Source organism: Alligator mississippiensis, chromosome 2 (genome assembly GCF_030867095.1).
Source record: "Alligator mississippiensis isolate rAllMis1 chromosome 2, rAllMis1, whole genome shotgun sequence".
In the NCBI taxonomy this organism is placed as follows: Eukaryota; Metazoa; Chordata; order Crocodylia; family Alligatoridae; genus Alligator; species Alligator mississippiensis.
In genome coordinates this window covers 186,789,458-186,806,364 of record NC_081825.1, presented here as the reverse complement: position 1 = coordinate 186,806,364, position 16,907 = coordinate 186,789,458, and the positions used below count along the sequence as shown (strand labels likewise).

Below are 16,907 nucleotides of genomic sequence, written 5' to 3'. Positions count from 1 at the left end.
GCAAGCCCTGATTACTTGCAATTAGTGCAGATGACATGGAGCGCTTCATAAGAAATGCAGGATTTCTGGTTCACAGATATTTCAGTGTTTTTAAAAGGGGTTGTCAGCCTGAATCAATCCCAAATTATTCCCCCCGCCACCCCAAAATTACTCATGAACCAGGCAGACTGCTCTAGGCTGGAGCCCTCCAAGTCTTCCTGGGAGCAAGCTGTTCCAGGAGTTTGGAAACCGTGGGATGCCTGACTAGGCTCAGTCCTGAAGCATGTTTTACAATCTGAGTCCCACCTCAGCAAGAAAAAGCCTGAAAATGCAGGCACTAACCAGGGGCTTCAGACTCTCTCCTATGCAACAGGAAACCTTGGCATAGGCTGGCTACCCCATCGCTGTGGACCCTAGTGGCCTGACAGTCCCAGGTAGTACATATAGGTCTGGGCGCCAACACATTTCTGGAACCTGCAAACCCAGGGCAGCTCTGGACCCTGGATCCCCTTCCAAGTCATTAAACCTTCTAGTTCCCTTCCACTGAGGGAAGCCCAGAAGTCTTGGTTAGAACCACAACTCCACGGGTTTCCAGGTTTCCTCCTGTGCGCCTGGGAAGCAACAGCTTCCTCAGCAGCCCACCCAAACTCCAGGGAGGGCTGTGTGGGAGCCATCCATGCCTTTGCTTTGCAGAACGTTCATTGAGCTATGATTAGGGACTGGCTTAAATTGAGCTTTTGTGATCTTCATGGAAACTGAAAAACAGCAGTTTCTGCAACTGCTGTAAAAAATGGTGCTTGCCATGATTTCCCACAGAATTCCCCCCACCAAATAAAAACATACTAAAAATAAAAAGCTAGTTCCCAAGTGGGAGCCAGCAGTCCTCATGGCCGCTGCTGCTCAGCCTTGCAGGCTGCCAGGAGAGAGGAAGGTGTTGGCTGATGGAGTGGCATGAAGGGGAGCAGCCAAGAAAGTGGCTTTTTCCTTGTCCCTCCTCCTCCACCGTGGCATCTCCACCAATCAGTGGCAAAGGGCAGCCCTCTCTGTCAATCACCGGCAAGGGGCGGGAACACATGAAGGGCAGCCCTCTATGCCAATCAGAGGTGAGGGGGAAGTGACTCCAAGGCTTCTCGACCAACCAGTGGTGAGGGGTGAGGCGGTCACAAAATGCCCATGAAAGTGGCTCTGCACACCATGAGCAGGCCACAAAAAAACCGTAGTCTTCCTCTGCTTTAGGTAGGTCCCTACCTATGATGCTTCAGACACCATATTTCAGGTTCAATGAATCAGCATTTTCTGACAAAACTCTGCCTTCTCAAAAAATTCCAATCAGCTAGGTCATAGAAACCAGTTTGAAGCCAAGGTTTTGTATTCTTCTCCCTGATTATAAATTTGGTAAATGCAATGAGAAAGGATAAGTAAAAAAAAGGTCTTTGTGGTGCTCTCTCTTGTAGCAGTCTCATCTGCAGGACAGAAGGTAGTGTATGTAGATGCAGCCAACATAAACGGGAAAACCATATTCTTTCCTCACTATGAGGTTCCAGTTGTCTATCCAGGCATGATCCAAAGCCCGCCAAAATTAATGGAAATGATTTTGTTGACTTCAACAGGATTTGGACTAGGCCCTTGTAGCCCATTTGGGCCCTTGTAGGACTCAGCAAGGCTGGGGAGGGTGGAAAGTACTGTATTTGACTGCGTGTTCACCCATACAGAACTGCAGGGAGAACGTGACTGACATGAGAGGCTTGAGTAAGACTGTTCTTATGTAGGCTTGCAAAAAGAAGGTGGGGGGGAAATAGGTACAATTATTTCTATAATTTGCCCAAACATACCAATTGATTCCTCTAAATTTAGAGAGCAAAAGGCATCATGTACTGTTGACAGGTTTATTCTGCTGACAAGTACGTCATGGGCTCATGATTCGTGTTTAATTCCCTTCCTAAAGAATAACTCAAACTGTGCTGAGTTGAGGGCGTGGTGGAAAGTGGAGGAGGAAAGCGATTCTACTATGAAGAAAAATGCACTTATCCAACGTCTTTAACTGTTCACACAGATGCCATGTGAACAATTGTTCAATGCTGCTCGCCAGCTTCAGATTAAAACCAAACACTGCACATTATACACGCAGTAACAGATCCCTAGTCCCAAATTCCCTATAGAAAGAGGGAGCCAGTGAAAATAAGCCCCTTTTATTTTCCCATGTTTGCCATACACCAAGGCGCTTTTTTTGGTCCCTTTGAACCTAGAAGACAGTCTCACTTATGAAGTTGTGCTGTGCTAAATGGCTTGTTACTGGAATACACACGAAGGCAGTGGGGAACATGGTGGGGGTGTCTGCATGTGTGTTTGTGCACTTGAATTCTTTGATGAGCGACAATCATTCCTACAATTTGTTCACCACCTCCACGTTGTCAGGCACATCCACAGACGTGCACGTACTTCTATTTTGTCTTCTTTCAGTGGTAAAAAGAGGTCAAGCAAATGGCAATTCCCTGGGTTCAAGATATACTAAACAGGGAGTGTGCATGCACACATAAACACATTCAGCAGAGATAAGCCATGGCAGTGTGAGCACATGCATCTATGTGCTGTGTGCCCCACAGCCTCCAACATGGAAGACTAATTTTGTGTCAGTTTGTGTGTATTCATGGGGAAATCTTTATTTTCCCATTTAATAAGAATGTGTGTCAAGGGTATAAAAAAAGTCTTCTGGGTGATTCCTTTTCTAAGACTATGTGACAACTTTTTAATTAGTCAGTCAGTGATAACAGACCAATACAAGAAGGACAATGTGGGGTTTCTTAATCAGAGGTTGACAGGTTGGGTGGATATTTTAAACTCTTAGAAGCTTCTGTTTATTAATAGGAAATGGTTTTCCTCCTCTTTGTTACTTTTAACACCTGAGTACTCCAGAACACTTGTCACTCAGTGTCCTAGCTTGATATGAAAGCACTACACTAGCGAAATATGCTGGTTTCACGTTTTTTTTCTGCTGGTTTATACTCAAGTGGATAAGGTGTTCAGAAGTCCACAGCATTGGCCTTGCTCCCCACTCTCCCCTCACCCCCACCTGGGAGTGACTGCAACTGGAGCAAACTTAGGTTAATGCTGAGCACTTTGAATAAGCCCCACCACTGGGTCAAATTCGGCCCTGGCATAATTGGGTGCAATTCTGTTAATTTATGCCAAAGCTGGATTTGACCCCAGGGGCCTCGTTGAATCTTTTTTCTCGGTGTCTTGGAATTAATTTCTCCCTGAAGTTTTTCTGAACTTTTGAGGAAAGTTCTGGTGGGTGAAATGCCCCTTCCAACATGAGAGAGAAGGAAACAACTTCTAACTGTTCTCTTCCTGATCAAATATTTAACTCTAACATTTGGTTGGCTCTCTCAGCAAGACACCCTTGCCTTGAGAACTCATAGAAAACGTCCCTTATCACCTCGTTGTTTATCAGCTTTTGACAGAGCAGGAAGACCCAAGGAGGGTGTAATGAGGGGGTGGTCTTGCATACCCGTGGGACCATTTTTTATTGTACTCTCAAAACCTAATCTGAGGCCAAATGAAGGCATTGTAGGGGCTACTGTTGAGTTCAAGAGACTTCCAATCTGGCACCAAATCAGCTGGGACAATTAAGTTGACAGTCCTAAAATGACCAGTGTCTATACACATGCTCTGGGGTTGGGGTGTTTTAATTAGAATGGCTCTTGGACAGCCGCTCTGATTAAAATGCTGCAGCATCGCATGTATTCAATGTCCCATTTTTCAAAGTGGCTGCGGGGACACTTTAACTAAAGCTCATTTAACAAGTTTTAGTTAAAACACTCCCACTGCCATTTTCAAATGTGGGTTGCTGAATACATGCAACACTGAAGCGTGCTGGAGTGTTTTAATTGAGTAATCGAGTCTCCTCCGACGTTAATTAAAATGCATTGGAGCATGTGTATAGGCACCCAACCATGTTTGCGAGTTAGGTCACAAGAAAGGACTCCAGACTTCAGAACTCCCTTCCCTGTCTTCATTCGACTCAGTCTGGGTCTGTATACCAGCAGGGCACACTGCAAGAGCAACTTTTTTATTTTGTCTTTTCACAGGAGGGAGGTTTTCTGTAGAGGTTGGAGAACTGAAGATCTTTTGGGTAGAAGCCTGAATCATTATTAGCTGACACTGCATCAGGCATGTGTGACTTCTAAATAGATTTTAACCATGGGCCTTGAAATTTCAGCATTCATACATTTTAAGCAGAGCGGCCCTTGTGCTCAACTAGTTTGCCTGCCTGGTTAACACAGGTCATGGAGCTGCCTTCAGTCTATCCTGCTGCAAAGTCCAATAGTTCGGTTTGAAATAGAGCATATTTTATAGGAAAAATCACCCAATCTTGATTTAAATATGTCCCGTAACGGAGTTTATCAAGCTGTGGTAAGTTGTTCCAGCAGATAATTATCCTCACTGTTGAAAATTTGTATTTTCTAAACTTGCCCAACTTCAACTTTACTGCATCTGATTATTTGTTAAATTTAATGCCCCTCTAGTGTCAAATTTCTATCCCTCAAATAGGGACTGATAGTCTGTAATCAGATTGCCTCTTCCTTCCATCTCTGGTAAGAGATTGAGTGCCTCAGCTGTCTCACAAACATGTATGTTTTCTAAGCTGCTAATCATTTTGGTGGCTCTTCTCTGAACCCAATTCAATTTTTCAGCACACTTTTTGAAGTAGGGATACTGGAACTGCAAACAGTATTCACAAACACAACATAGCCAAAGGAGGAGGTAACACAACCTCCCATGTTCTACTCCCATGTTTATGCAGGCAGGGATCACTTTAGCTTTCTTGGCCACGTTGTTACACTGGAAATTCATGTTCAGCTGATTATCCGCAAGTCTTTTTCAGATACTGCTTCCTGGGATGGAGCCATTTTCCTTCTAACTATGCTTCTGGATGTGACCTAATGGTTGGCTATAACACTTCTTGTTTGCATTAACTCATTTTACCAATCAATCTAGATAATTCTGTATCAGGAATCTGTCCTCATTAATTACCACTCTTTCGTGTACAATAGGTATATTTTATAAAACAGAAAAAATTAAATGAACATATTGGACTGAGGAGGGCAGCATAAGTTTGAGGAATATGACTGACCTGGGACAATTATCCAAACCAATTTCCCTTGGTGCCAACAATCTACTAAAAGTGCAGATTGAACCAGACACCTTTTCGTGACATGTACAGCCTTGTAGGAACTTCATTCCTAGTGGATGTGAGACAAGGAAGAATGGGAAAGATGAGGGTGCAGAAAAGACTGGTTGAGAAAGCACAGACATATGCCCTTTGTATAGACGTATGCACTCACAAACTTACATTCCTTGTACAAATACGGACATGCACACACTGACTCACCGACACCAGACATAGAATGGTATTTAATAAATATGAAGCAGAAAAAAGCTGGTATTGAACAAGACTAGAGAAGGCAAGGGCTGAGCCACATACTCTGCTTTAGTCAAGGGACCTCTGTCAAGCCTGAGTCCCCCTCAGCTGGCTCACTGAATGTTACCCACAAAGGGACTAGTGTGTCCCTGGGTCCTCCTGAAATTACCCATCAGCCTTCAGCTTGCATAAAACTTCAGAACGTGTCAGAGAAGCCGATGAGTTTGATCAGAGAGCGATTCAGAAGCAAACAGGTCACTCATCATTCATCTAGCTAGGGTAGACGGGGGCCTGGTGGGGAGAGACGCCCCCTGCCCAATCCCATACTGCTTCAACATGGTCTGGATAGGCCCCTTATAATTTAAAGAAGTAAAATACTCTGTTAAGAAAGTCATAAGATGGATGTATTAATAGGAAGATGGGTAAAGAGTGTCAAATAGGTATCTAAGACAAAGAGAGGTCTGTACTTTGGGAGGGAGGGAGAAAGGGGTACACCTATATGGGGAAAAATGGACAGGGATACCTCACTTGCAGTCCAGGAACTTATCCCCAAAGTGCTACAAAGAGAAGCAATCAGTCTCCCTGGAGCTCTACTGCACAAGTATGAGGCATGGGACAAAAGACTGGGAGGAAGAAGAAAAGGGATGTAGAGGGAAAGCAAAGAGAGATTGGTCAGCAGAAGCAGCAGAAACCAAGTAAAGCAAGGGGCAGATGCAAAATGGAAAACAGAGGACAAAGAGTGAGAGGCTGGCAGATACTGAATGGCTCACCAAAGGAAGAGGAACAAAGACAGAGAGAAATAGGAAATAATAATATGGGGCAAGTGAACAGAGGGATGACAGGGAGGAAAAAAAGAGCTAAGACAGGTGAAAGAGAATGGAGAAAAATGAGAAGATGATTGTAGGAAAAAGTAGGAAAGAAAAAATAAGGAAATAAAAAAAAAAAAAAGAACTGAAAGAAAAGCAAGAGAACATTAACAGAATTTCCAAGCTGGTACATCTTATTTATTCATTCTTGCTCTCACGTGGATTTTATTGGCAGTTCCAATGGGCAGGCTCACCTCCTGACATTTTTCTCACCTCCCCTCCATTTCAGGCAGCCAAGTGCTATCTTTAAGGCTGAGAGCTGCACTGTGGATTGTGGAGCCCCTCAGGCTTAAAGAACACAAGCCACAACTCCCTCCAGCCTCTGCCCATAAAGCTGCAGGGGAGGCAGAATTAATATGCAGTGCAGGGCTTTACAGAAAAGAGCTCAGACGGCATCAGGAAGGGAAATGATGAAGAGGGCCCAGTCACCCGTGCTCCCCCCTTAAAAGACCTGCTTCCCCAAAAGGCCAGTGCTCGAGGCAATGGTTAAAATAAATAAAGGGCACATGCACACAAAGAAGCACAAGTGGTGGAAAGGCAGCAGGAAGAGGGGGGCCGAAAGGGGAAGGGAACAAGCCTCTGTCATCAACCCTGGGCACATCTGTCGCTTTCTCAGGATTTTGCATGTTCAAATACACTAATCAAAGGCCAGCTGTCCCATTTCCCACCCTTCACCCTGTACTTTTTCCTATGCTGCTACCACCGTAGCTATCCCAGGAGAGAGACATCAGACAGCACCAGGGAAAAAAGATGTCAGGAGAAAAATTGTTTAAAAAAAGAAAAAACTGAATAGGCATCTGTGAACTTTCTGACTGGGGCTTAGGTGACTCCCCGAACCTTTCTGAATATGCTTCAGCTGCCTCAGACAGAGGAGCTCCTTATCCCTCCCATCCCAAGCTCAGGACTGTTTCACCTCAAAGGGATCTTCCCCTTGCCAGCCTACACATTATGACAGAGTATGTCTCACTGTCTGTTTTTCTGACCGTCTCCTGGTGCAGTATTAAAACCAGCGAAAGCTTATTCCAACCAGGGATAATTCAATAAACCTGCACTGGTCCTAGGGTGAAGTTACGCATCACACTTAGACCATACTAATGGCACTTAAAATGTGAGTCTCCACATGTTACAGCTCATTAATTTGTGTTAGATGACTTCTGAGCATTTCAAAATTAACTCTGGGATATGCTACCTAGCTTGTGTTAGGGTAACTTCAGTCTGCTCCATAAAAATAAAATGAACAATTTCCAGTCCTCCAGCATCCCAGGATGCACTGCTCCTAGCCCCCCTCCACCCAGAGTAGGGGTAGAGCCCATCTGTCCTGGCTCCTAGCTTGCCAGGCCTCTAGTAGCAAGTCAGAGCTGTGCAGGCAAGAAACAGTGTTAACTCGGAACATATGTATGATTGCTAACAGCAGGCATGTCTACTTGAGATGTTTACTGCAGAGCAGACTAATTAGCTCTGCCGTAAATGTCTCATATCTACATGTGCGCCCTATTAGGCCACAGGAAACTAACTGACTCCACAGCAGGATAGTACTTATAAATACAAGTACTACTCTGCTGCAGTTTTTTTATTCTGCAGCAGTGCATGTGTAGACATCGATATGGCTGGCTAGGGCACAAGGGTGCTTCAGTGTGGGGGCTGCCCACCAGCTAGCCCTGCACTGGAGTACCCTTGTGCCCCAGCCATCTGCTCTGCAGCATGTTGAGCCAGGGGGAGCAGCCCTGGGCTGACAGGATGACCTCCTGGGCCCCGTGCCAGCCAGGACTGCTCCAGCCTGGCTCAATGTGCTATGGTCCTGGGCACAAGTGTAAATGTGATGCCCGGAAGCACATGTGGTGCACCAGAGTTTATTGCATTGTATTAATATGCACCTGTAGATGCACTCAGCATGCTCTAATTTTAATACTGCTTACGATTCCACAGATTTAGTACAGTCTAAGTGTCCTGTACCTTCACCCTCAGTAAGAGTGGTCTGACTGGTAATTTAACTATCACTGACCAGAGCAGCATTGTTTCCTTTTATATTCTATTACCCATGGAGCAATCTTGTGGCCTGAATTCTCAGTTGCACTAAGGCCCTTGTGACAGTATAACGGGATCTTAAAATAGGAATAAATGATGTCAGAAAAGAGGCATCATAAAAAAAAAATTAAAAAAAAGGTACTGTGGGCCTTGTTACACATCTTTTTCCCTGGAGAGATGCATAAAGACTGAACTTGAGCTTTGGAACAGCATCACTGATGGCAGCATTCACTGGCCTATGGCAGTGACAACACTGGCATTTAGATCACAGGCCAGCAATTTATGTTTCAAGGGCTGGGTCAAGCCTGCTGAGTGATTTCATTAGATCTGCAAAGTTCAGATATTAGCACTGTTGGGGCAAGGTTGGTGGCAATTTAGGCACCAGGGATAAGTGGCCGTGGCACCAGAAGCAGGGTCAGAAGCACCAGCCCACCTTGGGCTAAACTAAGTTATGGTGGTCCACTGCTCCAAAATGGTGGCGAGCCCTTGATTTAGACAATCACCTACTTGGTCATTTCACAGTAACGCCACCAGTACCTGTTACGGTATTCAGGGATGTGTGCATTCTGTGATACGAATGCACCATTTACCACTGAATCTACCTCTGGGTAGCAGAATCTAAACTTATTTTAAAAAGAGAATGTAATGATGTGTCTAGGCTTTATGGTCAGGCAGAAAATCTTGGACATGTTAATGAAGTTTAAACTCATGAGTCTGTAGAAAGAGTGAAACATCAGCTCTGAGAGGTGTGACCTCACTATCTTCATCTCAAAGACGGTAGTAACTGAAAGCAAAACAAACTTTCTTGTCAACATCATTAACCAATATACTGTAAAACTATTGCACTGATTTGCTTACTTCACAGTCCCCAGCACCAACCACACATCTTCCTGCATGCCAAAAAGCAGCAATGCCTTCTTATCCATTTGCTAAAGACTCAAACTTTAACCCGACAACAGATTTGAAACATATAGGAACAGGTGACAGAATGCATTAGAATGACAAAAAAGCTCCCCTTCAAATGTGCGATTAGCATAAATTAAACAGATTGTAATATCATAATAAATAACAGAGGGGCTACATACTGACTGTATGATTCATTTTCATGTTTAATTATTTATAACCCCCCTTTTTAAAACTTAAAATGACACTGCTGCAGATTTTCTGGTCTGTGCATCATGTAGAGTTCTGCACAATGCAGAATCCTCATTACAGAGCACATAAGGCCTTTTACAGATTTGAAAGGCCCACAGCATTTCCAGGTCAGTGAATTAGCAACTCTGAATAATCCCTCTCTAGAGGATATATATTTAAAATGCAATACAGGGGTTGAGATTTTAAACTGACTAGGGGATTTAGCCACCCATTAATTTCAGGGGGGAATATGAAGCTAAATGCCCTAGTCTGAAAATCTCATACCAGAGTCTTTGAAAATGCCAGTCTTTGAAAATCTCCACTACCAGCTGAAAATCTGAATGGCCTTTTGCGTTTAGTACAAACCCATTTATGGATATTGGACGCTCAGCCTGGTTGCCTCTGAATTACATAACAGCAAAGCAGAATTAAGTCCACTGAAGTTAATGAGGCAGATTCCCATCTGCAGAAAGACTCCATAACCCAAATAAGTTTCTTCCAATGTGTGATAGTAGAGAATAAGGCCCAGAGTGCTCACAGGGTATGTTACCAAACAGGCAGCCCAAATTTATTAAACTATGAGAAAGTGGAGTGAGGTCAGAATCCAACTCTACTTTTCTACGATTTTATGAATCTGCCTTTTTTCTGGCACTGGAAATTATGGCCATGTATAGCTTTGTCCCCCCAAAGCCATATTTCCAATAGGACACAGGCAGGATTATGCAAGGAGCACAGCTCTCAAATTTATTCATAACGTGGGAGAACGTGACAGTCTGGAAAGCCAAGTGCACACTCTACAGACCATCCATACACATCTGCTTAGTAGTCTACCTACAAGCCAGTCCCTTTTTGATAGGGCAGTGCACATGATACATTTACTGCAGCTTCATGCTGCACCATCCCTGCCCATGCATCATCTCCATAGCGGCAGTTTTGTTAATTGAGACCAGCTGCTTCAATCCCGAATTATTCTCTCCAGAAATATTGATAGTATTACGTTATGATTAGAAAGCACTTTACCAAATGCCTCTCAATTCTGCACAGTTCAGCTGAAGAGCAGCTGCAGAGAGAGAAGGGACAGTTCCCTGAACGTACAAAATAAAAGTGCTAGCTGCAAAAATACTGGAGAAAGAAAGGCTGTAAGAAGCAAGTAGAGACAGAATGATGAGGCAACCTTCTGTAGGACTGAGCAGCTTGCTCTCTCTGCCAATGTTTGTCATTTTAGATGCTGGAAGGCCTGTGGGCAGGCTTCTTTATGCTAGAAGAAATGGCCACTGTACTGCACTTCTGCATCTGCCTGCTGTTGGTGTGAATGTTTTTCATGTCTAGGTTTTTTTTTGCTTTTTCCTTCCAGAGGTAGATTAAAGCTGGTTTGGGAGAGAGGATTTATAACACATTAATCCAAGGACTGATATGGCTGGTCCGACGGGAGGGAGACCCGAGGCTGTCATCGGAGCTAAACCAGAGGAAGATTTGCAGGGTGGGAATGCCACCACAGTGCGCTGTTCGGCTTTACCCTCAGCTTCTTTCCTATTGCTGCCGACTCTGCCCTGTGGGCTTTCAGCTGGCCGGCTGGCAGCAACTGCACGCTGTTGCTGAAAGCTGGCAAGAATGTAACTTGGAAGCAACTGAATCCTCAGTTTTTTTTCCCATCAGCCTGCCTGGATTAAGCAGGCTAACATGGCAGTCTGCTCCAAGGTCATTTAAAAGGACCAAAGCCCTGCCTCTCTGTCAGACATGGGACAATCCTGAAATCACTGTAGTTATGGAAAAGATACCTTCTCCACTTCATATACTGCTGCCATATACTGAACATCTAGTGGAGAACTCATGTCCAAGAAAGCTCTGGGGAGAGTTGGTCTGAAGGAGTATAGCAGGGAATCCCAGTATAATACACGGGAAGAACCCTAAAGGAAACATAGCACACTTCAGCACTCCTCATTGTAGAGAAGGGCCCGATGCACAGTTGCAATCTTCTAGTTTTACGACACAACTGGGCAGAGCAACAGGGAATCAGGTCCAAAGAAAGACTGTTTTGCAATCTGAAAGGTTCTACTCTGCCCCCTACTCTGAAAATAATGAGATAAATAAAATCTTTTACACAAGATACCAAGCATGGAAAGGATCTCACAGTCAACACAAATGTTAAATGAATTCCTTAATTGTCTCGCTAATGAGATTATTCAAAACGTTTAAGGTCTCATTTAAACTTTACCATTTATGCAGTTTATTTACTATTTGCATTTCACTCATCTTGGACAAAATAGGGAGTTTCTCTCTAAATTATGGTTCTGTGGTCAGCCCTTTTCACTTCCTGGCCTTTATGCATTAGCAAAGAGTTGTTTAAGTTCACAATGTTGGGGCTAGGGACAGGGAGAATGTTTCATTGAAATTCCAAAACACCTAGAAAGTGAATATATTTCCTTGTCAAGAGGGTCTGCAACCCCCCCCCCCCCTTTAAAAATATACACATATATTCATGCCTGAAGAAGGGTGATTGCACCTGAAAGCTTGCAAAGGACTTTTTTCCAACTACTCAGTTGGTCTAATAAAAGATATCACATGTACCCAAAGAACCTTGCTTAAACATATATCCCAAATTTGGGCACCCAAATAAGCAGTATGTTCCTTTAATCTTCACTTTTACATCTGCACCCAGAAAGATGTGTTTTCTTTATTCTGCCTTTCAGAAACAAGGTGTGTAATATAATCTGGGGCATGTTGTATAAGAGAAAATACAGTATCTGTCCTCCACAAGCATGCAGACTAAGAATGCCTCCAGTGACAAGTGCTGTTTCGGCTCCTATGCAAGTTCCCTCAAACCGCAGATATAGGCCAAATTCACAGGTAGTTTAAACCAGGTGTGCTCGCTCATGTTAGTGTTGGGTCTGGCCTTGCTGTTCACAAAAATCAGGCAAAAGCAACAGGAAGTTTGTTCATTTATGTCGTTCAGTAGCCAAGACCAGCTTTATGGTATGGATGTAAACCCTCAAGTCAGTCCTCCTGTGGGAATTAAGAGCAACGGGGCTAGAACAGTTCAGCTGACACCGATGAAATGGAACCAGTTTATGCTGGATGAGGATGCGGTGCATCAGATCAGGATGAACCCATACAGCAGAACAAAGTCTATATCCTCACAAAACTGCCCTCATGATGAAATTCAAATGCACCCATCTCCACACACAGCCTGCATCACACACCATCGCTCTCGTGGTGGATCTGCTAACCCTAGCACACCCATCTGCCATAGCATAGCAGTAACAGCTCTAAGACTGGCCATTAATTTTGCTCTTAATTAAAGCACAGGCATACTCCTCTTTAATTCCAGCCTCCCTAGCCTCCCCCCCCACCCCTGAATTATTATTATTATGCGCAACACAGTCTTAGTACTGACAGGAATGTTTGTTAAACATAATTAAAGATATTAATTTTGCATGGAACAGGAGCCACGGAGCCAAGAACTTTACTTTTTTTTCCCCTCCGAATCTCCCATTAGAAAATTACCTTCATTAGCACCGACTCGCTGAGCTTCTCTCTGTTGACAATTTTTATCGCGACCTTTTGACATGTTACACAGTGAACCCCCAACTTCACAAGCCCTGCAGGAGAAACAGAGTGAGAGAGAGAGAGAGAGAGAGAGAGGGAGAGAGAGACAGAGGGAGAGGGAGAGGGACAGGGAGAGAGAGAGAGAAAGAGAGATGGTTAGAGACATCCTCCGTGAAGCTCTTTGCTGTTAGTACCTCACAAAGCAGTCTGGGTATTTATATGCAAATGGATTTCCATTAGTCCTTCTTCCAACCAAATAAAAACCAGTGAATAATGAACAAACAGAGCCTGCAGCATTAGAAGGTCTACCTACAAATATTTAAGCAGCCTACCTAGTTATACCATACCAGCACACCGGTAAAACACTCCTAACGCTGACAGAGCTTTTACCAGCAAAATTGCGTGTGTTTTGCCTGTGTTGTTTATTCCTGGCCCCACACAGTGAAATCAGCTGTAGCAGCAAAAGTTTTTTCCATTATGACTGCATCTACACAAGGGGGGTTTACCATCACAATTATGTTAATCAGAGATCACAGCCCTGCCTGACAGACCTAGGCTGAGAAATGTTCATAGTAGAGACCTGGCCTAAGCATCTCTTCTGGCTTTGCCTAGTGCTGTTACACTTAGGCCTCTGCTACACATTACATATATTATGCAACTGACTGGTTAATTGTACAATAAATTTAGACCAGTCACACATGCAAAGACTGGCCACAAGTACAAATTAATTATCACACAATTGATTGGTTAATTGCACAATAAATGTATACCGGTCACTCGTGCAAAGTAATTATTACATGATAAAAATTACTATCCAGCTATAAGAAGAGCCAGCCAGCTATAAAGTTAGTGCTTCAAAATGTGTAACAACTCTGTAGCTGGTTTCAATCTAGCTTTAATTTGAATGTGTAGCAGAGCCCTCATAAATAAAAGCCAAATAATGGAGTTATCATCCTTCAATTCCAGCCTGTGCTTTAGACAATACGATGCAATATAACCACAGAAAATGAAGGCACATGTTGATGCAGTGTTATGAACAAATGATGATATCCTGCTCCAAAGTAATCTTCAGGGCAGTTAAATGATGATGGATGTGGGAATTCCCTCTTCCCCAGTATATCTGCGACAATACCAAAAAATGCAGGAGAGGCGGCAAAGTGAAAATGAAGAATTAAAGCAAATTGGTACCCGGCACTGGTGTACTGTGAAATTACAGGTTTGGGGGCCAAGTTCTGCTTTCACTTGCAACAGGGTAAATCAGAGAGAGCAAATATCACCCTGAGCTCTCTACTCCCCTCTATAAAGTATAGTTTCATTCTGAAAGGTGGAAGGATGAAAAAAAAAAGTTTGCCTCTTACCCAGCAGATCTACTTCCTCTGCTGCAGAGACAGATCTGCTTGCTTTGGCAATTAAGGAAGTTTTTATTGCTTTTTACTCCTGTCTACCCTTTAGGACAAACACAAATGTAAGAAAGTGTGCTGGGTTCTACTGCTTCTTGTGTTTCACCATGAGAATCGTCTACTCCATTCATATAATTTGTATCTGCGTGACCAATGGAATTGCACAGGGGTCACCCAAGGTCCAGTCTGGCCGTCAGAGAGAGAGCTCGTTGCTGAAAACAGACAAGATGCAAGGAATCCTGCTCGACTTTCCTAGGCAGAGTTTGCATTTAGGGAGGAACCCCCCTGCCCACCCCCATCCTTTTACCTCTAAGCAGAATGCACTGGATTTAGATCCTATAAACCAACAAGCAGTGGAGCCCACAAATGCTGTGTCACAGAATAACTATCCATGAATCCCCCATGGGAATGGGTCCACTCATAAGGCCTCTCTTTCTTCTGCATGAACAACCACTGATTTGCAGTTCAGAATTTAAAAGTTACTGGGTACATCTACACATTCATTAGTGTGCTTTACGTAATGCACATTAAATCTAGTACCTCCATTGTGAGGTACTAGAAAAATGCACATTATCTTATTTTAATGTGCCTTAGCTAAAGAGAACTTTTTGTGATGCTTTAATGCAGATTAAAATAGGCTAATATGCATTAAAGCACTTGTGTAGACATGCCCACTGTGATATAAAAATAGGGCAAACATGAAGGTAGCCTGACCACTGTTAGACTTTGCATTCACTACAGTGGAGCCAGATCTTTTTGAGATGCAAGCTAATATAGGTCCATCTGGAAGTCTGGTTTAGCCCTGAGTAGTTAGTTACTCTTTGAAAAACTATGTGGGTTTCTCTATTCTTTGGCTTATATTGTGCAAGACTGCTGGAACTTCCTTACAATGTACCATGTCCCAGTCTCAGGTGGTCAAGTGTGAATGCTTTTCAGCTGCAACATAAGCAAGTCACAGAAAATAGCGCTGGGGACTGAAAAATCCACTTCAAATCAGGTACCGCAACAACCTGCCCACAACCTGATGCAACAAAGAGCACCGCTGGGTGAGGATAGCGGGATGACTGGCCAGATTTCATTCCCACATTTTAATTCTCTCTGCTCAGTAAATTAGGAGGGTCACCCACACCACTGTTGGCACCACATTCACCTCTGCAACTGCAGCTCTGTCACAGCTCTTTGGCTTTGCTGCTCTGCTTGGACAGTGACTTTCTAGAACCACTATATTGCAAGAATGTACAGGTTTTAATCGGAGATGTTACCTTCATACTGAGAGGCAGCTGTGCATTGCTTTTATAGTAAAAATGCATCTCTGTTTGCATTATGTCCAGCACCCACCCTCTACTACAAAACTGTGGTCTAACTTCCAATTCTACTTTTACACTTCCAGCATCTACTATTTCCATGTCATAATGACAGCACTTGATGGAGCACAAGCTTTAAGACAGCAGCTAAAGTGACAAAGGTCTCACTCAGGCGGTGAGAACATTTTTCCAGTTTTGGGCCGAAATGGCTCTGCTTGAGTCTGAGTCAGGCCAGAACAAAGCCCTCTGCTGTCAACCCCCCCGGGCTCCGTGGGCTGCTGTAGGTTGCTGACACCTAGCTAACTGGATAGCAGTGTGTTTCCTTTAGGTAGCATACATTACTGCAGATACCTTACATTCACAGAACCAATGAGAAGTAGGGCTGGAAGTGACCTCCAGAGCTCATTTAGTACTACCCCCTGCCTGAGGCAGGATCATCCCTATCCAAACCATCCTATACAAATCTATAATCTAAACTCATTGTAAAATTACCATCAACACTGACACAAGACATTACACCCTACCCGACTGCAGGTAAAGCAAGAGAACCATGGCAGTCAACATCCTGCTGCTATAAAAGGTTGTTAATAAACACCCAAGAGATTCCAGGTCATGCCCCCCACTAAAGAGGAAGGCAAAAAAACCCTTCGTCCATGCCAGTCTGACCACAGTATAAAATTCCTTCCTGATCCCAAACGTGGCAACTAGTTTAATGTGTGGATGTGAATCTGCATCCTGCTAGTGGGTGGTTCATGTTATAACAAAAAGATTCTACTGCTGCTGCTAAAAGAAAAAGAATTTTAGCTCAAGTAGAGAAGGCTCATGTCTTTGAGCTGAAAAATTCAAATTTCTATCCTTGGAGAAGACCAAGGAGAGCCGATGGATGGTGGCTGGTGTGCAAGAGAATTTGAACCCCTATGTCTTTCAGTTGCTTGGGATGGGTTTCTTCCGATGCAAGGAGGGTGTAATGTGGAAGGTGGGCTATGCCTTCCAGCAGAGGCATAGCAAGCTCTTTCAGTGCCCAAGACAGAGGGAGGGAGGGAATATGCTGACCACTGAAGAAGTAGGAGAGCAGAGGGTAGTGGAGTCTTACCTACTGGGGCTCTCTCACTTGAGTGGCAGCTACTACTTCTGCAACTGCTGCAGCTGAGGGACAGGCAGTGGCATGGGCTCCCCAGGGGCTGCTCCTGGTGACCTATTCACTCTCCCTTGGGAGCAGGGCTGTGAATCC

General features: G+C 43.9%; 1 protein-coding gene across 9 annotated transcripts in view; it reads right to left on the bottom strand.

Moving 5' to 3' along the window:
• BRSK2 (BR serine/threonine kinase 2) overlaps positions 1-16,907 on the bottom strand; it is a 490,223-nt gene that overhangs the window by 212,795 nt on the left and 260,521 nt on the right. For 8 of the 9 annotated variants that reach the window (XM_059722574.1, XM_059722576.1, XM_059722577.1 and 5 more), the window contains one exon: positions 12,931-13,025. The exons of the other annotated variant lie outside the window; for it this stretch is intronic. In XM_059722574.1, the coding sequence (XP_059578557.1) occupies positions 12,931-13,025 (95 nt within the window). The remainder of the gene's footprint in view (positions 1-12,930; positions 13,026-16,907) is intronic. 9 annotated transcript variants of the gene reach the window in all.